Below are 21,650 nucleotides of genomic sequence, written 5' to 3' on the forward strand. Positions count from 1 at the left end.
GTGTTTGTGCGATAAATTGTAAAAATCAATATTCCGCTATCCGAGCATACTTGTATATGGCCTGTTTCCGATCTATATCGACTATGTTTAGATACTAGTATCCTTATTGGTATCAGTTATACACTGTATCGGATATGATGTGTAGTCATATACGAGAATACACACCTGCTTTGACGACGTATCTGCCCGGGCGACCTCTTGCGAAGCGTGGCCTTCAACTTGTATACATCAGAACTGCATAATTGCAGCCTTTTGATCGTGGTCGTAATTATTAATATGTACTCCTTTGGTCCTGCCCTATTCTGATTCAAGGATGACTGTAGTACGTATATACATAACTCCACACAATGTGCCTTCGTGAAAATGAAAATATTGTGTTGCGCATGACGCGCGCGTGTGTTTGTGTGTGCGTGCGTGCGTGCGTGTGCGTGTGTGTGTGTGTGTTTCCGGGTATTTTTGGTAAGCGTAACTTAAGGTATAAATTGATTGTGGTGATGTAATTTGCTATGTGGTTAGGTCTCGCAAAGACGAATTTGAAGGTCGATTTTGGACCTCCTTGTGGCTGCCCTTGTTGATTCTTTTTTTGTGTACAAATATTTCTTCATACTTCACCCATGTTCAACTTATGATATTATCTTTACACTCCCAATTGATAGTCTGATTTTTAAGAAAATCCTCCGCGGTATTTGGCGGAAGTTGTCATGTCACAAATATCTACATCCGTTAAGATTTGCCGTTATCATCATCATCATCATCGGTCGACGTGATCAAACATGTTCACACATGTTTACACACGACGGGGTTATACCGCCCCTTACGGGGTGACATACCCGTTCGTATGGCTAAGTACAAGACGGGGATGCGCCAGGTCTCCCGTCCGGGTGAATGATGTAATTCACCATGTGGCTGATACGAGACAGAGGTTCGCCAGGCCTCCATCCGGGTGATTTGAAGTGAATCACCAACTCCCGACAGAAAGATTTGCACCAACGCACACCGCACCATCGCACGTGTGGGGGTTCTTTAACGTGCATGGGGTATATGGCTCTCCCAATACACGGGACCTCCATTTAACGTCCTATCCGAGGGACGACTCATTTTTCACTTGAGTAAAGTCGTGTAAAGTGCCTTTCCCAAGGGCACAAGACCGGCAACACGGCAGGCGGATTCGAACCGGCGACCTCTCGGTCATTATAGTGTATACAAATATGTGTATAGATAGTGACATCCTTGGCACTATGGAACACAGCATTTTTCTACTCACTCCAATCCCAACGACAACACATTTTCCGGACACACATATTCTTTATTTGCAGAATAGATCAATATCTCCGCAATACTCACTTTAACAACGAGTGCGTGTTTCTAGAATACATGTATAGATGTCAGTACATACGCCATTCCGTCACCATTTAGACAATATATAAACGTGATTTTTCTGTCAAACGCCTTTTCTAAATCAGTTACGACATTTTTCGGGTCTTGTTTATGCGTTTTCTCTCCAGGACTTCTCTCAGCACTTTTTCTTTAAACTTCTCCCACAGACGTGACTGCATGAAAGTCGTGAAGGTCTCCACCTTGGACGGAATCATCCCTTGGGTCCTGAACTCCAGCCGCCCGAGGGTGAGGCCATTATCGTGTCGGTACAGGAGGGCGCGGTCAACCCGCAGGATTTTCACACTAGTCACGGAACCGGACAGATAGAAAATACTCTTCAGTTGTTGGCCTGTAATGATAGATAGAATAAGGGTTAATGCCCCGCCCCGAGGTGTATATGGTGAGATAATCCCTTGGTCAGGTGCTATAAGCACCGAATAAACCATCGAGTGAGCGTAGCGTTATGGCCTGATAACCCATAGGAAATGGGGGCCTCTGATTGGCCAACTCCATCTGGCTATATTACAATCAAAGTTTAATCCCCACGAACATACATGCATTTACAGTAGTAGAAATATAACTAACAGTGTTATTCTCAACTAAATACACTTTTTTTTTCAATTTCAAAACGTTCAAATGTTATCGGGGGCTAAACTAGACCTCAATAAGCTCTTTCACTTTTCCAAGTACGCATGTGCAGCGACAGGAATTGTGGGCAATATGTCAAAGTTGAAGGCCCTATGACTTTTAAACATTTTCGTCTGGACCATTGATCGATTTGCATAACAAATTAACAATTCAGGTGTATTTTGTTTATGTCTCAGGGGTTTTCACCTTTGACATATTACCCACAATTCCTATCGATGCACATGCGTACCCGGAAATGTTAAGGCTTATTGGCTGAACAGGTTTTGATTGATTGAACTCTATAATCTCAAAATAAAGAGTTATGAAACTGGAAATAATTTCCAAACCTAGTCCAAACAGTTCCCCTTCCTTCAGCATCCTCACTTGTAGATACCGTGACACAATTTTCTCGTAAGGCTTCAGTTGGTAGCCGCTGTTTTTCTTCGGGGCCATGGCGAGGGCCTTGGTCCCGTCCGGGTGCGTTCTCTCCAGAAAGGCCATGCGGCGAACGATGCGGCACTCTCCCGAGACCACAAAGAACACTTCTTCGATCAGCCCTCCTACGCCTCCAAAGATTACCTATTGTGACGGTGGTGTTCGTTGTTAGTCACTTAATTGAAACAAGGCCGCAACTCTACTGAAGTACTAGTACATGTGTATATCTGACTGAAGTCGACTCCGTGACACTAGATCAATACAACAAATTAAAGGCTAGACAAGACATTCACTACTTCAAATGTTTTCAACTCAGGAGTAGTGCTGGATCTAGGGCCCCGCTCCTCAGGCGTCGCCAAAAATATATGCCAACGAACTTGAACTGTCTCACCGAATTGGGAGGGTATTCTTCTACGCTGCATCGTGTCATCGCTAGGTGGAGCTCGTGTTCGCTCCAGTCTTTAAAGGCGTCGTGTTTCAGTAAGGCCTGCAGCCGCTCGGCCAGCTCATGCTTTCTCGTCATCTTCCTCGCCAGTTCGAAGTCATCTTTGTCCAGTCGGACCAACTCTGCCTTTCCTTCAAAACAAACAAACAATAATTACATGCATAACAAGCATCATTTAAGTTATGTATATACAAAAAAATCATGATGATCCGTCAACCCCTTCTTGAGTTATTCACTTTTAAATTTTGAAACTAAAGCAAACCTACACCACATACACTCGGCCCAAGAGTTCTCTATCACTCAAAAATCACGACCAAAGTATTTCAAGAACTCGAGAAATCAAAACCGGAAATTCCGCTACAGTGCCATAGAAAGCCGCTAAGGGGCCCAAAATGTAGTTATATCAAAGTCTCATCCATACTTAGCCACATACCAACTAACAATACAATCTGTATATCCCTTCTAGAGTTATGCTGTCCATCCATAAACATACATGTACATACACACACACACACACATACATACATACATACATACAAACGTTACCAAAAACATACTGATAACCTACTTGGCGAAAGCCAATAGTGAGATCATGCCGAAATCTTGTCTCCAAACTTGTGAATCAGGGACCAACCATTTGATGATCTAGTCTTCGCAGACGGTGACTTACCCTTTACAATAATGCTGGAGTTCCGCTTGGTGTCGTGCATGAGCGCCAGCTCCCCGAAACACTGGCCCCGCCTCAACATACCGACAACCCGCGAAGTCGTCTTACCTGTAACGATGGGCAGTGTGAAACCAACGCTAGAAATAACACTATATCTAGATCACCTTTATCCACGGCCGAGGGGTAACCTATATCCGTTGCTTTTAATAACAGGGCGTTTAGAGATATTAAGTCGACGAACTGTGGTTTCAAATTGGAATCTTTTCAAATTTTGCAGTATGAAACCGGTGCCACCTTCCGTCGATTCACCTTCCTGAGAAATTCTCTGTTTTAAAGATTAATATGAGAAGTTTATTTGCAAGTTCGTGCCCGAGGGCTAATTGCAAGTACATGGTATACACATAGTGACAATGGACAGTCATAAACAATGTTCTAATCTAATACTAGTGTTGGCTATTTCTAAGCAGGTTGGGTTTGACTTCTTTTTTGGAAGCAGAGGGAGACGAAAAGCCCCACATTTTCTAAAATTTGTGGGTTCTGCGACTTCAAGAGAAAAGTGGCCTTCTGTTTGTCTGTCAATGTGGGGAAGTTGGGATAAGTCTTTGTGACTTCTCTAAACAGGGTGATTCTTTCGGTTTCGTTGAATGAACATTTGGAAATGAAATGTGTTTCGTCTCCCACTGCTTTAGATGTACAATATTTACAAATCCTTTCACACACTGGTAATCTCTTGTATCTCCCTCTTTCCACTTCTAGAGGATGAGCGCTAATTCTGACTTTGCTTATTGCGGAGCGCAGCTCGAAATCAACTAGTTCTAAGTACTTCTAACTAATAACTCGATTAATAACTCGGATATAGCCATTTGGTTACCCCACAGATAAAGGTAAACTAGAATTCCCGTTTTAATGTCACAGGGAAATTGTAGATAGGTGACATAATATGTAAGAGGGAACATTAACGTTATGTGTTTCTATTATTATTATTATCATCATTTCATTATCATTATCATTTAATTATTATGATCATTATTATCATGTCAGGAAGTTATATATGTTTATTTGGAATTCTACAACTCGACAGTAATCAAGCGCCGACGAGTAATCCATGATGGTACTGCAACCTTGGAACTATCTGGCCTATTATACAAGTGTGAAATTGGTTGCCCTATCGCAAACAAAAACATGTGTACTAGTAATTGCACAGTATAACGTAGCCTATATGTGCTTTAACGAAGTAAGAGAAGGGGGTAACAACAAAAGAATAGCTTCCCATTCAGCATCCTCCTACGCAGGGACATCCAACGGCGAAACCGCCTGTCTGGATGTACCCTGCTTTCTCAAGCGTCACTTTTAGTTCCTGTGGACTTTTAGTTCCCCCCCCCCCCAACAGACCAGCTGTCAGCCAATCAGAGGATAGGCCTTTCAGTTTTCAAAAAGGGTCTCGCATATGTAAGGGTAAGCTCATTAAAATTTATAAGCAGCGCGGTCAGGAACTTAGGGTGACGTTTGAGAAAGCAGGGTGCGCCCAGACAGGCGGTTTTGCCGTTGGGTGTCCCTGCGTAGGAGGGTGCCAGAAAAAAAATTGCCTTGCCTCTCGGGTCCGTTTCCGTCAGGACCACCTGCACTGTACCCGACACCATGATGTACAGGGAGATTCCCGGCGTGCCTTGCTCGATGATGACGCGACCGTTACCAAACGACTCGTACTGCATGAACCTCGCGATCGCACGTTTCATGGCGGGAGAGTGTCTAAGCTCGGATCAACAAAACATCATATATAGTCTGTGTTACACAATCTTTCGCTGTCAGGGGCTGATTTAACCCTATTCAGACCGGGGGGGGGGGGGGCTTTTGAGGCCCGCGCCATTTTCGATGTCCTATAACGCCAGAACGGCTTACGCTAGAGCCACCAAATTTGTTGAGTTTTCCTAAAATATTGTTGGCAACAATTTTACGAAGTTTGACAAATTTTCCATTTTTTCGTGTTGCCATGGCAACCGTTTGTTGACAGGCTGTTTTGCCAAAAATCACTATTTTTGGTTCTAACAATGTATTTTTCACATTTATTTGCTATATTACTGCTATTTTGTTACATAAATAAAATCTTATATTATTTAGCATATCTTTCATAATTATATATGCATAAATTATGCTAATTTGATGACGTCATCAGCCCAAAATCCAAGATGGCGGACCGTATGGCCAGATCAAGAATAACAAGCTAATTATCCCTTAAAATTTGTAACTACCCGGTATTTTTTCATCAAAAACCATCTAAATAAATGAATAGAGTCTATTTCCATTGCCCTTTGTGATTATTTGTTGCAAAAAAAGTATTTTTAAAAATTCAAGGTGGTGGATATAATATGGCGGAGCCCAACTGGTATTTTAGATGTGCATGACGTCATTTTATGACGTCATTTTGACGTCATTGATGTTGCTATTGGCAACGCAAGTTGTAATAAACATTATTATTCTGTTATCTGCACTTGTTGTTACATTTTTATAGAATAACTTGAAGTTTTCTGAGAATACCCTTTTTTCATGGGTCCGGCCAATATAATCAAATTGATGACGTCATAATTACGTCATCTTACGTCAACGTAACGCCAAACGTCAAATACTTGTCAGATATTATGTCGATATTATGTACTAAAAATTCAGTGGCCCTACGGCATGTCGTTTTAGAGTTATAGGACTTCAAAGTGGAGGGCCTCAAAAGCCCCCCCCCCGGTCCAGGGATGACCAAAAAAGCCCGGTCTGAATAGGGTTAAGCTAAGGACATCGGTCGACAGAACCCGTCGCACGCGCAAATACGGTCTACGTGCCAAAACGTGGGCGATCTTTTGGGATACGTAAGTGGTAAATACCGCCTCCGTACGAACTCGTAGGGAATCCGACAGATACACGCCGTAGAACTTAACGTGCAGGCAAAATTTACTTGCAATTGCACATTGCGCAAGCGTGCGACTGACGTGCGTTGACGCACTCCCTCCCTGCTCTTGCCAGTCGTTCCCACGTTTTCAGAAATACGTGGCGGACGTGACCTCCCCCCCAAAAAAACGTAGAGACAAATTGCACGTACGGCGGGTTTTTTGGGAACGAAAAGTATGATATAAAAGACACCAAGCTACACAAGAGTGTAGGGGGCATTATCTGTGTATATTTTCTATTTTACGTTTCCACAAACAGCCCGGCTGGGCCCCGGTTTGGCAATGAGACGTTAGCGTAATTGAGAACTTGCAGCCACAGTACTCGCAATGCGGCCCCAAACGTAAAGGAGTGTATGATATACATACAAATATATACTTACATACATACGAAAAGCGCGGCAATTTTCATTTACTTTTTACGAATGCGGTTCTTGTTATCTGAAATTTCTCGTGCGTAAAATCCAGTTAGTTCAAGAGTTCTACGAGCGCAGGTTTCGAAAAAGAGTCAGACGAACCTTTCAAATATCTTGATCCGTTGCACGACTTTAGCAAGGATGTCTACATCCGCTGGCGTTCGGAGCCATGGGTGCTTTTTCAGCAGATCGCACTCTTTGGCAGAGACTCCCGCAAACGCCTTGTTGGATCTTGGAGCTCTGTTCAAAAATGGATTCCAGCTATAACGCTAGTTCACCTTTATCCGCGTGGTAATCTATATCCGTTGTTTATTTTTAAAAACAGCGCATTTAGGGACAGCCGACGGACGATGGTACTGAAAATAGTGCAATTTGAAGGCACAGTTGATATCCCTTTATGTACCCTGCTTTTACAAACAATGGATATACTAGTAGGTTGCCCCGCAGATAAAGGTGAACTTGATAATATATATGTCAAACTTTCAGAATACGTAAACGGAATGAACGAAAAATGAATGAAACTGTTGCAGCGAGAGGTTTCACAAAAAACGTACGAAAAGCTACGGCAAGACAGTCACGATGGTCAAATTTGGCCCAAAAGTTTCCATTCGAACGCAGAGTATCGGGTTACCGGAGCTCCCGTGCGGTCCACGCGGAGGGCTGACGGTGACTGAAACATCTTCTACAAGATCGTGATAGTTAGAAAAGCAACCTCTCACACGTATCTCGTCGAGATTAAATGAAAATTGGCAATGTGTACACGTCAAATCTTGCCGTGTACGTGTGCTGCACAGTTTCGTTTCAATGTTTTCTGAAATATGCCTAGTTGGTTGATTTAGAAAGGGTGTTTGTTGCACAAAAAAGCAAATACCATATTTAGATCGGTCCTAAATGTGAATGAAAATCCAAATCTTTTATATCATATGAGTAATGATTGTAAGATCAAACTTTCTGTCTTAGGGATTTTTCAACTTGTGCTTAGAACTATTTTTACAGACAATATAAGGTCGAAAAATCATGTTTTTCACACTCAAAGACTCGTAATTCAAAATTGCCTCCATATTCCAAAAATCCCTAAGACACAAACCTGGAGATATTAGTTGTCGACAATATAAGTCCTGAAAGAGTTGTTTTGCACGCGTTTTGTAAGCGATTTAAATACCATGTTTGGTCCTATGTCGAGTCGCACTGATAGGGACATGGGGTAATTGATACCGCCGTAAACATGTGTTGTGATATTCAAGGTCACCAATAATGACGCCAGCAGCTTTGTTACATGTCACATGTTCCAAACTTGGCGGCAGCAAAACTAAGCTTGCCAGATAACGTTTTATATTTGCGAAAAAGTTAGTTTTTCTTCTGACGCACGGCACCCAGGAAAACGAGGGTGTTTTCTGCGTGTTTACTGTAACAACCTGCGGATGACCGCGGGTGACCTCTAATAGATCGTCCATTCTGTTCGATCACGTCAGCGTTCTGTTCGATTACGTCAGATGGAACATGATTCGTGTTCTAAATCACCCAATAGAAGTCTGGAAATTTTGGGGCCAAATTTTACCATCGTGAGTGTAGAGCGACAAGAAGAACAGTAACGTTTCAACTTAACATCAGCTACGTCTAGTATACGTCAGTTTTCTCACCTGAAGTCGTTCAAGTTAAAGTCCAGGTTGTCTTGAGACATTTTCCTACTTAAGATGTTCCTCCTTGTCAGCTCCTGGGAGTGATATGCCGCCTCCTTGATCCAACGACTTGACACGATCATCCTTTGCACAAGATGTTTGAAGCGGTTCCCATCTTTTTGTCGGATCTTTTTCTGTTCACATATGGCACATATATGTAAACATTTCTGCCGACCGTACCTTTTTCCTTAAATGAACTATCCATTGTCAAATGTCTGTTAAGTATATCTGTATCTGTATCTATACAGCCGGTATAACCGCCATTCGGCGTAACACACCAGCTTCGCAGGCACGCGGCGCAGCAGCAACTGGTTATACATGTATTACACTGAACGATCTGTCGCACCTAACAACTATCTGCAAGCGCTCTTTAAAGCTATCCAGAGAAGATGCCTCTACTGTGCTTGGTGATAACAAATTCCACTCTACGATAGTTCTGGGAAAATACGAATTTTTAAACACATCAATCCTAGCTTGGTAACTCTGGTACTAGAAGTCATGGATGTTAGGCAGATAATTTACGTTTACATAAAGAACGTGTTAGTGTATTTGAACACGTGCCATCTTCATAAAGACATGTCTGTCCCTGGTACTGATATTCATCATAGAGACAAACAGACCTGTCACTGGTACTGAACACACCACCATCATAGAGACAAACAGACCTGTCCCTGGTACTGAACACCACCATCATAGAGACAAACAGACCTGTCCCTGGTACTGAACACACCACCATCATAGAGACAAACAGACCTGTCCCTGGTACTGAACACCACCATCATAGAGACAAACAGACCTGTCCCTGGTACTGAACACACCACCATCATAGAGACAAACAGACCTGTCCCTGGTACTGAACACCGCCATCATAGAGACAAACAGACCTGTCCCTGGTACTGAACACCACCATCATAGAGACAAACAGACCTGTCCCTGGTACTGAACACCACCATCATAGAGACAAACAGACCTGTCCCTGGTACTGAACACCGCCATCATAGAGACAAACAGACCTGTCCCTGGTACTGAACACACCACCATCATAGAGACAAACAGACCTGTCCCTGGTACTGAACACACAAACTTAAAGACACACAAGTCTGTCGCTGGTGCTGATCTTCATTCATGCACGGTCAAACTAGTCTCCGAGCAGACCCTACGGTGCCTTAGAAATAGTATCAAAGCTGGCAAGGGACTTAGTATAGCGGTACCAGGTGCCCGTTTGACTCCCTTTGGCCGGCTATCTCCCCTTGGCCGACTATACTCCTTTGCCAGCTTTGATACTATCTCTTTAGGCACCGTAGGGTCTGCTTGGAGACTGCGGTCAAACATGTCTGTGGTTGGAGCTGAACACTATTCACACATGCTGTCAAGCATACATGTCCTGTTAGTTAACACTATCCAAAATCCAGACCAACAGACCTGTCCATTGTACTGAATACCACACATGCAAACACACGCGCACGCACGCACGCACGCACACACACACACACACACGCACACACACACACAAGGACGCACACACGCACGCACGCATGCACGCATGCACACTCAGTCCTTTCCCTGGTACTGGATACCATCATCACACAGGTGGGACAGAGAGAGAGAGAGAGAGAGAGAGAGAGAAAGAAGAGAGAGAGAGATGTACCGAAGTGATTGTTTATTTTTGTTATTTGATTATCACTTTTGATTGGACGTCTTCTGCACATACAATTAAGCTTAGATCTTCGAGAAATCTATTTTCTTGTCATCTATGATTACTTCGGACTTCTTGCATATGAAATTCAGATCATGTTTCCGTTACTTTGACCTCTGACCTTCGCTCATGTGTTTACCGTATTTGATGATGATTGGCAGGCTGACTAAAGGTTCAGAAACTTGAACTATGCGGCTCCAGATGTCTTACTTAGGGATGACTTCGGTGCGATAGATGTCAGTTAGCTGAGGAATGAGTCCACTCTACTATATACTACCGCATTTGATTATGTTTCATTTCTGTATTTTTCATTAATATTCATATCTTTCTATTACGTTTCATTTTCGGCAATGCTGTATAAGATTTATATTTCATCATTTGTACGCAAATGGACTGAACTATTATGAAGAATAGTATTACAGCATCACGTATATACTATACGAGCGATCGCGATGATGTCACTGCGACGCAGTGGTAGGCAAAAAGCAGCTGTTTTCCAAAAGATTGATTTACATATTAACCAGTAATTTGAGCCACTAATTTGAATATCAATTTTTGATCCAATCTACTGACGTCCTGGTAGGCAACAATCGTCCAATACCCCGGATATAAACAACAACAGCGATCGCTCGTATAAACGGAGCTCTGAATGAAGCAATCTTCTTCTTCTTCTTCGTGTCATCACTATACACATGAAACAATCAAACAAAACAAAAACATCAATTCAGTCCCCTTACCTGGTAGTTTTGTAGGGCTTCCATCTGCTCTCTTTGAGGGCCGAACACCTCGTACCAATCTTCGTCCGTTTTCGAGACATCTTCAAGTTCGTCTTGTCCGAGGGCAAGTGTGAAGTGGAAACTGTCCCTGATGTCCGCATTTATGGCGGGCAGAGTTGTCCTCCGACTGAAACTCATTTTTGAGAAGGCAACCTCGCTGTGTTTTTTTCTTGCTGTGTTTTTTTGTTTCTTGCTGTCGTTATCAACGCACCACAACCAGTATGACATCACATTCTAGTACAATACACTCCTTTATGACCTATGAATATGACATGGGGGTGGATAAGGGGGTTTCTTGCGTTGGAGTCGTCGTATTTTTTTACGATGCATTACGTCATTTTGCACACAAAAAAGGCAATGTTGTGAAAGTAATATGATGTTGGGAAAGTATGACGGCATTATGTGTCTTCTAAAAAAATCTGTAAAGGAGTTGACCCTCTCATACGTTGTACAGTGGTACAGTCCTATTCGTGATTATTTTAAGTAATATAGTCTAGATATTCTATCAAGTACATGTTCCATTGTCACCTCGTACCCAGAGCCCTATGATGACGTCATGGAAGAAGTACTCTGGGTACGAGATCCGTTCTGTTACCGTTACGGTGTTCGATTGGCTGAGAAAGTGTGACGACATATACTCCCGGTGTCGCATGTTGCTAATTCCAGAACAGATGTCACAGAAAACGCGAGTGCTACGGATGGGGTATTGGTGAAAACTGCATCTTACAACTCAGGTGTGCTTGCGTAGCTCTTTAACGGCTGTTTAACGGCTTTAACGGTTGTTATATATTAAATTCAGGTTGTTTGTATTCCTCTCCGTTGAAACGGGAACTTTCCTTATCCCGCCTAATGTTCTAACCAAACTCGCATTCCTTTTGTAAAGCTGTAACGTTTTGTGAAACCAAATCAATGTCTCCGTTTGTATTGGTCCATATCACTTACGAGTACTCGTGCCTAACACGTTAGTTTTCCATTCTGACGCTCTCACACTTAATTTGGTGTCTGCAGCCATACAGTTTCCTGTTTACAGCCTACAAGCTAGAACGTTAATTTGAATACGCTCGGTTTAATAATGTGTACGATATTCTACAAAACTTGTAAAAAATAGTTCTTTTTGCTATTTAAGATAGGAGGTGGTTTGACTCATTTTCACGTAAGGACACAGCATGCAAATGTTCTGGGTGACATCCTCTGCGGACTCCAAATTCAATAAGAGAGGCAACAAAAAGATATCTACAATTTCAGGATAAACACCATAAACGTTGTGATATGTTAACACTAACAAAGTATTGAAGTGACAAGCCATAGTATCACAGCCAACAAGTATTTTATTTCTGCATTCAAGAGGTGCACAAAATGACTTATGTGGTACACTTTCTGTCATACGGTATATTTTCCTGTTTTGGTGCTTTCTCGTCAGGTTGACCATCTCCGAAGAGTTATAATACTTTACCATACCATGCAAAGAGTTCTGCAATGCGTTCAATATTTAACAGCTACATGCCAGGAACGACGTCAGCTCAATGGAGGCTATAAGTTTTGGTCTTGTAACGTTGTTTATTTTCGAAAGTCAACCAAAAGGAGGAAATGTTTTGATAAAGTCCTTTGAAAAAAGGACCACGAACTGTGACATATCAGAGCCTCAAGTACAAGTCTTTTGCCAAAGTTAGACTATAGTAAGTAAGAGCCTGGTCTTGTAGATGAGCGTTTGTTTGAACAGTTTTCTTATTGTTGTCTTATTTCTTGTGCATCTTGCGGATCAGTAAATACACAACAGAGTGTCTTGAATGATAAATGATGTTTTCACAGTCGACTTGTGTTGTAGACATCGTTTCCAACCATAGTGCAAAATAGTCAGTAAAGAAACAGGTTGTATCTATATACAAATAGATGTCTCAGCTCAGATACAGCATGTAGCGGCGTTGAATCACGTCCCAACCAACTATATGATCCATTCACTAGTTATGACGGCCGCATTTTTTGTATCGTTGTATATAACTGTGCATGGCATAGGTAAGCCAGGCAGACGAGTCTGAGATACAGAAAACTTTGGTTCCGTGTTGGGATGCTTCATTGCCGGTGACTCAAGAGCAAGTTAAAGTTAGTCAAAGTCTTTCCGCACCACACAACTTTGTGCAATCAGTACAGCAGAGGGCTAGTCCACTGGTAGTGGTGTGTGTTCAGCTACCATACTCTTCCCTATTCCTAAATGCTGAGCGTTGCGCAGAGAAATCAGCACGTACCATTTTGAAAGTCTTCGTAATACCCCCCTCACATTAGGCGCGATTCGATCGGACGACGAGTCTGCGAGCTCTAAGTTACGAGGAGGCATGACCCTGACGGGAAGGAGGAACTCTGCCATTTCTTCGTCGGCATCAGGGTCATGCCTCCTCGCAAATTAGAGCTCGCAGACTCGTCGTCCGATCGAATCGCGCCTAATGTGAGGGGGGGTATTAAGACTCGGCTGGGGATCTAACTCACGACCTACCGAATGTAGCGAGATCACTCTACCCACCACTTGGCTCTTGCACCGGTTATAGAGCACGACACAAACAGGTTCCTACAGCAGTTTCACGCCTAGTTCCATGGACGTATGGTTACGTGTCCTTGAGAGTAAATGAGTCCCAGTGTAGTGATGAATATGGATAGCGCACACCACATCTGTTCTGTACTTAGATGAATGATGATTTTACCGTTCAAAGTGAGTTGTGTGCGAGTTTAAAACATGGTAGATTGTCACCATAGCAGACTATGGCGTACTCAGCACTGTCTTCCAGACGTGTGGTGGAGTCTTAAAGATGTGGCCGTCTTCCAACATGAGACTGGAAGGAGGCGCGCCCGTGCTTGCCATTCATCTGTTCACCACGCACCACGTGAATAACGTTATTTATGCTCAGTCCATGATTGTTGTGAGTTCTGGGTTTGACAAAAGTTGAGATGTTGATTTGAAATCAACACAAGTTCTGCGATTTGCCCTCAACATGAAGTCATTCTATCTCTTGTTCCGATATTTTGAGGCTTGACAGTCACAGCTCATTGGTTCAGTAGTGTTGCAATTTTTTGAAATCTTAAAATTCTTTCCCTAAGATTATTTGCTGAACGGATACAATATTATGCTTCCATTGCACTGACTGTCGCTCTCACGTGCCACTATAACGTTACATCTTGTACATATTCATATCTGCTTGCTGCAGCGGAATTTAATTTGGCAGCGGGCGTCAATAATATTCTAGCAGTTTACCACAAAATATCTGCCGCAAAGTAATAAGATAAAACACATTGAATACACTCAGCTAACTCCTTTTTGTCAGCTTTCGTTTACAAAGTAGTTCCTAGTCAGTGTATAATTCCAATTGGTCATGACCAACCCACAATAAACCCAACAAGACGTCAACTCAATACCCTATAGCCAACCATATAAGTAGAACTTTATTGCACGACAATTGTACATGGTACAAAGTATGGCAACGACTATTAAATAATTAAAAGTACAAAATAGAGGTATAGGATAAAGCTAAACATCATAGTTAACATAATAAGGGCTAATATGCATAATTCATTCATATAGTATCATAATGAAGTAGGCTAATCATTAGCTTCAGTATTCTTTCTAATAGCAAAGCAGTCCTTGATATATTTGCCTATTTTTGCATTATGGGAGTTCTGACATCTAAATAAATGTGCAAATCTGTCTGTAGCCTCGAGTATTCAAACAAACAGGTTGACTACGAAATACCCCCCCCCCCCCTTGCCTGACACAGATAGAGATACTTGGCTCTCCCAGTGACGTCCCCTTTACAAACAAGCTCAATATATATATATATATATATACAGATATATCATTCTACGTGTAACATTCTTGCTATCATCTTGCTTTTAATGTCCTAGCAACATAACACAAGCGTCTTCATACTGGTTCCATTTACATGATTATGTACCTTACACTTATGTTCAAGAAAAAATGTCATAACGTTATAAAGATTACGTGAAGTATTTACGGGACAAAAAAACTAATTGCAAAATCATGATAGTGAAACTTTTCTTTTATTTACATTTTAGTTAGTTGTTTTGTGAGTTTCTGTGAGCATGGTATTTATTTATACTTTCTTAGACGTTACCGGAATATGTAGTACATTAATGGCATTTCTGTTGTCATCACTTTCATGATAAATGTTCAGATTTAAAACAAATCCCTTTGCTAGAGTGTCCATTCTCTCGAAAAAAAATTTAAAAAGGCTCTCAGAACCTTCAAATTTTGGGAATTATTTCAAAGAATATTTCTCCGGCACTCTAAAGGGTCAGATAGTCCTATGACGTCTGGTCATTGAAAGATCTGACCCGCAAGAGGACGCTTAAGTTTTTTTTCTAAATATATGAATATTTTCTAAACACAAGGGTACAGTAGAGAAAAAGTAATTTTCTAGCTTTATTTGAGCGCATATTGTGTACCCTGTTTCCTATATTACGTGATGTGTATGGAAAGATATGACACATTTAACTGAGACTTTGGTATGTGTCCATACAACATCTGCGTATTTTGTTTCATTCAAGTATACCTGGAAGTGTGTGATATCATATCATCAAGTAAGAAATTCTTTCCAAAACAAATTTGGCCATCTACGGATATGTGTGAGATGCTAGTAATTTGTTTTTTCTGCACGAAGACAACAGATGTCTAGACTAAGACATTGTAATGTAATTTGATGAGGTGAAATTAAACCAGGATAATATTGTATGTCTGATAAAGGCACGTGTATGAAATTCAAAGGTCCATTGTGTAACACTATTGGGGACAATATAAAAAGTAAATTTTCCTACCATTTCTTTGATAGTAAGTGAGACCAACTCTATATAATTAATTGCAAACCAATATTTTGGAAAGGGTTTTACAATGCCATTGCACCATACAATCTGTGATGTTTCAAACCAGTGTACAGTATGCTGTTGTTAAGAACAGACCTAGAAGGGTCTACTTTCAGAAACGTAGCATACCTTGTGTACCTTGTTTTAATTTTTACAGTTCACATTCTCTTCACAAACACCAGAAATACGACATAATGACGCAGATATGCTGACAAGTTGTTGTATATGTCATTTCCATGAAATGTTTCATCCCCACGAGATTTTCATTTTCGGGCCAAAATGTTACATAATGGGACTTTAACAGAATTGCCGCCGCCGTCGTTGTGTATTGAATCATATAGTCTACACTTTGAGATGTTTTCAGCCAATACACTGCAGCACCTAATCTGTGTATTAGGAGAGGATCTCCCAATAGGAGAGGATTTCTTTTCTTGTAGGAGAAAATCGTGTTGCATGCAGACTGTAGATGCAGCCAATTTTTTTGGAAGAATGAAATACATTAATTAAAACTAAAAAGTCAACAAAGATGGTTTTCGTAATGGTATCAAATATTATTTTTTGTAAGTGAAAAACAGGCCAAGTCGTGCTTTTCAGAACGGTTAAAGATCACTGTTTTACACTTTCTATATCTTAAATTATGGACTGTGGTCAATATTTACGTTGTAAAGATTTACATCTTTGTATGTTTCCTCAATAATTATGCAAAGTTAGTCCAAGTGTGCACAATTTGCATTCTGTTGTTTACGCCTTTTTCATTGCCCGCATGTGCCAAATAGAGAAATCAGTCATTGTTTCTTAGTTATCCTCTTTGAAAGTTTTTGATAAAAACGCTCTGCAGTTCCAGAACAAACTGCAAGAGGTCCCCAATAACTGACACCATGTTTGATATCAAAGGTTCAAAGGTATCTTCTCCCTTCCCAAGCAAGACCAAACGGTGTAAGGGGCAAAAATACAATAAAATTTTAAAAATAGAATTCCTGCTTCTTTGCCAAGGAAAGCCGCCAGGAGCCACCGCCTCCCACATAACAAATATCATCACAATCCACACAGTGCTTTTTTATGTTATTGCTGGTCAAAATATCCGGAAATACAGACAGACACGCAAAAAGCAATACCTTCAGTTTAACCGAGGTCCAAAAGTAAAGGTTACTTTCGGTCATGATTCAACAGAATGTTTTCTTAAGGATCGAGACGGTCTGGTTTGCAAGTGGTATTGCTGAGATAGGTTAAAAGAACGTTTGCGACTGATTAGATTTTGGAATGGGTGGCAAAAGCACAAGAATGTCTAGGTCTTTGTGAAACTGTAAGTTTTGCACCTTGAAATAGCAATGAGAATGTCTGGAGGTTTCAACTATAACCTTTATCCGCAGGGTAACCTATATCCGTTGTTTTTGAAAACATGGTATTCAGGCACACTTGAAGTCGACGGACGGTGGATACAAACTGTGATATTATAAAAATAAATGTTTGATATAACAGATAGGGATTAGTTTAACCCAATATTTTAAAATATTACAGTTTAATATTGGTAGATCGTTGGGCTCGGAATCTAGAGGTACCGGGTTCGATACTAGTATTGCCCCCGCGTTGGGAAAGGCACTTTACACGACTTTCCCTGACGGTGGAGTGACGCCCACCGAGCCTTTTCGGCTAATCTGTCAATAGTGTGCCAAAACACATATGGAGTTGGGGTGCCAATATTCACATGTACGTGTCAATAATAAAAAGACTCAACATTTTACATAAAGAACCGTAATTTTGTTATAACAACGGATATAGGTTACCCCTCAGATAAAGGTGTTTCCTGCACGGGTATCTCCCATGGCCAGTAGGTGTTAGGCAGTGTGACACGGGGGAGGGACGCGCGCCGTGGTGTGTTACGTGTTCCCTGCACGGGAATCTCCCATGGCCAGTAGGTGTTAGGCAGTGTGACATCGGGGAGGGATGCGCGCCGTGGTGCGTTACGTGTTCTCTGCACGGGTATCTCCCATGGCCAGTAGGTGTTAGGCAGTGTGACATCGGGGAGGGATGCGCGCCGTGGTGCGTTACGTGTTCCCTGCACGGGAATCTCCCATGGCTAGTAGGTGTTAGGCAGTGTGACATCGGGGACGGACGCGCGCCGTGGTGCGTTACGTGTTCCCTGCACGGGTATCTCCCATGGCCAGTAGGTGTTAGGCAGTGTGACACGAGGGAGGGACGCGCGACGTGGTGTGTTACGTGTTCCCTGCACGGGTATCTCCCATGGCCAGTAGGTGTTAGGCAGTGTGACACGAGGGAGGGACGCGTGCCGTGGTGTGTTACGTGTTCCCTGTACGGGTATCTCCCATGGCCAGTAGGTGTTAGGCAGTGTGACAAGAGGGAGGGACGCACCCCTTTGTCTCATACCGGTTCCATCGCCCGGAATCTCCCAAGGCCAGTAGGTGTTAGGCAGTGTGACAAGAGGGAGGGACGCACGCCGTGGTGTGATACGGGCTCCGTCTTCTGATATCTCCCAAGGACCGTAAGCACCAGGCGATGTGAGGAAGGCGATATGAGCCTCAGTGACATTTTGACCACTGGACAGGATAGCATCTGTGACGTTGACGTAGGTCCTCAGACCTTGGTCAGCAGGCCGGGATACCAAAGCTCCCCTTAGCTGTCTACGGGATCTTATGCCTTCGACCTCAGGGCCCTTTCTATAGATGCTGTTAAGCTCTGTTCTGCTCTGGTCAGCCGACCCATATGTGGCAAAGGATATGCCGGGTCGGTGTCTGGTTGAAGCAGGGGTGATATCCCGGAAGGCCCGTCGGTGCGGTCTCCTGTTTCTGACGACATGGAGTGAAAGCTCTGAAGCATCAGCGTAGAAAGGCATGGGTCCACTCTCCTCATCATCGGGGATCTCACTGTAAGTATGTCGCAGGGCAGGCAGGGGGCGCTGTGCAGCGGCGTCATGATCTGGGCTCTCCCATGCTGTGCGCGGGAGAGCAGGCAGGGGGCGCTGTGCAACTGCTACGTGATCTGGGATCTCACTATAGGCGGGCTCAATGGACAAGAGAACAGCCGGCAATGACCTGCAAGATGCAGTGTCGTCTGGGGCGCCCCCACTGCGTCTGCATGTTACTGCAGGGAGAGAAGCTGACCGCACCACACCGGAGTCTCCATCTGGAATCTCCCAGTATGTGTGGGGGAGACCAGGAAGAGGCCTCTGAGCAGTGGCTATGTCATCTGGGATGTCGCTGTAAGTAGGCTCGATGGAATCCAGTACAGCTGGCAATGACCTACAGGAGGCTACGTCATCCGACGCCATCTTGTTTGAGCATGCAGGGAGGGAAGCCGACCTCAGCAAGCCGGGGAAGGCAACTCCAGGTGGGATTGTCCAAAAGTGTGCATCGTCGCTGGCCCTCCCATCTTCAACATTTGACCTTGATGACCACAACTTCCATACCAACACTACAAGGGACATCACGACCAAACTGACCACTAACGAGACAACAACTGAGATGAGGACATGATCTGTTGCTGGAGACACCTCTGGTGCAGGTGTGGTACTCACCTGCAGTGTAGAGACATCTACCTGTTCTGAAGATGGTGTGTCTTTGGTGTTGTGTAGTAGGCTGCTGGAGTGGTCCGTGGTTGGTGTTGTGTGTGTCTGGTATTGGACCGGGGAAACGGTGAAGAACAACTCGGTGTGTTCATCTTTGGTGAGCAGAATGCAGGTGATGTTCTTTGTATCGTCATGGGTGGCGTTTGTATGGGTGGTGTGCGTTTGTCTGTATCCAGATTCAGTGGTGATAAGTGTGTCTTGTGTCTGGACAAATGACATGGCAACACCTTCAAAAGTTGTATTCCCTGTGGCCAAGGAAACCAGTCGGAAGATCGGACTTCCCACGGGGCCCATTGTTACAGCAATACCTCTATTGTATTCCCAAACCTTCCTGCACTGCTCAAGCATGTTGGGGCCCAGTTTGTCTGCCAGAGAGTCGTCAGTAGCCAGGAGAACTACAGGGGCCTGGATGGAGATAGTGCTCAGAGAACGATCCAAAGCACCGCATGATTTGCCAGGGTTGACACGTCCCATCTCGATGTTACCAGTCACATTGCTTGATGAATCAAACATCCGCCCAAACAAGAGCCCACTAGTTGCCCCATTGTGTCTGGTACAGAAGATGAACCTGGGTACCTCAACAACCAACGTTGCTGACCCTTTCATCATATTGGCCAACCTACGTAGGCTCCACATCATTCCATGTGGCTTTGCATCATGCACAGAGGACAACATACCACTGCTCATATGGAGCCTCATCAGCGAAGACTGTCCCCGAAACACATCCCCATCCAAACACGACAGATTGTTGCCCTTCAGGTTCAGCCAGGAAAGCTGTAGGTGCCGGAAGGACCCCGGGAAAATGTGATTGATCTTGTTCAACCCCAGATCCATGAATTTGGTACCTTTCAGTCCCCAGAGCCAGGCAGGGTCTACAACCTGTAACAGGTTGTTCTCTAGAAACAAATGTTGTAGGCGATCTAGGTACGCGAAGCTCCCTGCCTCTATCTTCTCGATGCGGTTGTTGGACAAAGTCAGCGACAAGAGATTCTCCAAGCCAGTGAACCAGACCTGCTTGACATGTGTCAACCTGTTGGAATCTAGCGACAAATCGTAGAGACGGGGAAACCCAGCAAAGGTGTTATTGTCCACATCAGTGATCTTAGCATCGACCAAAGCCAAGGCGTGAATCGAAGACTGCTTGAGTGGTATCAGGCTCTCTGTCGATAGGACATTGAACGGGTATCCTGTTATTGCCACACTATGTTTGGCCCCAACAAGACAAGAAAAGGGACTTCCAGAGGCAACGCCCTTGTTTGGGGTCTCACACTTGACACAGGTATGTGTGCTAGGCCTAACCATGACCGAAAATCCCGGCTTCCCTGTTTCAGGCACACACTCATGCCATCCAGCGGTCTTACACCCAGGCAAGCTCTGGCCATTTGAAGCGGCACCGGCCAAGAGAAGCAAGAACAACATGGCTGCGCTCTCCTTCGCACCGCCTCTTAGGTATATTCTATCGGTTGGATCTAAGCCTTTCACCCGAGATACAATTTCTCACTTACCTGTAGTTTGTGCACTTGGTCCACAGGTCGGTAAGCATCAGTGACGAGCTGTCGGTTTGCTCAGCTCTTCTCTCCTTGTGATGAATGTCGGTACGTATTACAAGTATCGCACCGCCGGCTGAGTTGCGCAGAATCAAGCTTCCTGGTATTCAGACTAATCTTATGAAGTAGCTAATGACTTGTCAAAGCAATAAAGGTCGCTGAAATGTAAATTTGCAAAAGAAAAACGATTGATACAGTACATTTCGTCATTTGTGTTTGATTTAGATATATATTTAGATTCAGGAAAAAAAGGAAAATGATCTCAATCCACTTTTGGCTCACTGAAGAGCTAGTCTTCCACTGGTCGTCACAAACACTTTGTATAGTATTTACATCGATGTAGGTTAGACATCCAGGTAATAAGATACGCCAAAAAGCATTTCCTCAAGCAACTGGATATGGTTTTGGAAACGGTCAGATGTTTCGGATAGAATCCACTACCTTTCGTCAGTGACACTGACGTCTGACCGTTTCTAAAACTATATCCAGTTGCTTGATTAACTCCTTTTTGGCGTATAGTATTCACAGGTTCATTGTGCTGGGAAATTAAACTAGCTCTTTACGACATGGACAATGAACAGTGGACCACAGCTTAGCGTCCAGCTCAAA

General features: G+C 43.3%; 1 protein-coding gene across 1 annotated transcript; it reads right to left on the reverse strand.

The window, feature by feature from the left end:
- Positions 1 to 1,269: 1,269 nt before the first annotated feature.
- Positions 1,270 to 11,279, reverse strand: LOC118428410. The gene is made up of 8 exons (XM_035838451.1): positions 11,010 to 11,279; positions 8,538 to 8,710; positions 7,000 to 7,137; positions 5,143 to 5,300; positions 3,555 to 3,659; positions 2,831 to 3,015; positions 2,352 to 2,583; positions 1,270 to 1,726 (listed from the first exon to the last, which is right to left on the reverse strand). The coding sequence occupies exons 1-8, from the start codon at positions 11,274 to 11,276 to the stop codon at positions 1,464 to 1,466; spliced, it is 1,521 nt and encodes a 506-aa protein (XP_035694344.1). The 5' UTR covers positions 11,277 to 11,279; the 3' UTR covers positions 1,270 to 1,463.
- Positions 11,280 to 21,650: the final 10,371 nt, after the last annotated feature.

This window comes from Branchiostoma floridae, chromosome 13, assembly GCF_000003815.2.
Source record: "Branchiostoma floridae strain S238N-H82 chromosome 13, Bfl_VNyyK, whole genome shotgun sequence".
NCBI classification, from domain to species: Eukaryota; Metazoa; Chordata; class Leptocardii; order Amphioxiformes; family Branchiostomatidae; genus Branchiostoma; species Branchiostoma floridae.

Coding starts and splice junctions, on each gene's coding strand:
- LOC118428410 (XM_035838451.1), bottom strand. CDS start 11,276: ATGTCATACTGGTTGTGGTGCGTTGATAACGACAGCAAGAAACAAAAA. Junction 8,711..11,009: donor AAGCCCTACAAAACTACCAG/GTAAGGGGACTG, acceptor ATATGTGAACAG/AAAAAGATCCGACAAAAAGA. Junction 3,016..3,554: donor CTCCAGCATTATTGTAAAGG/GTAAGTCACCGT, acceptor TTTGTTTTGAAG/GAAAGGCAGAGTTGGTCCGA.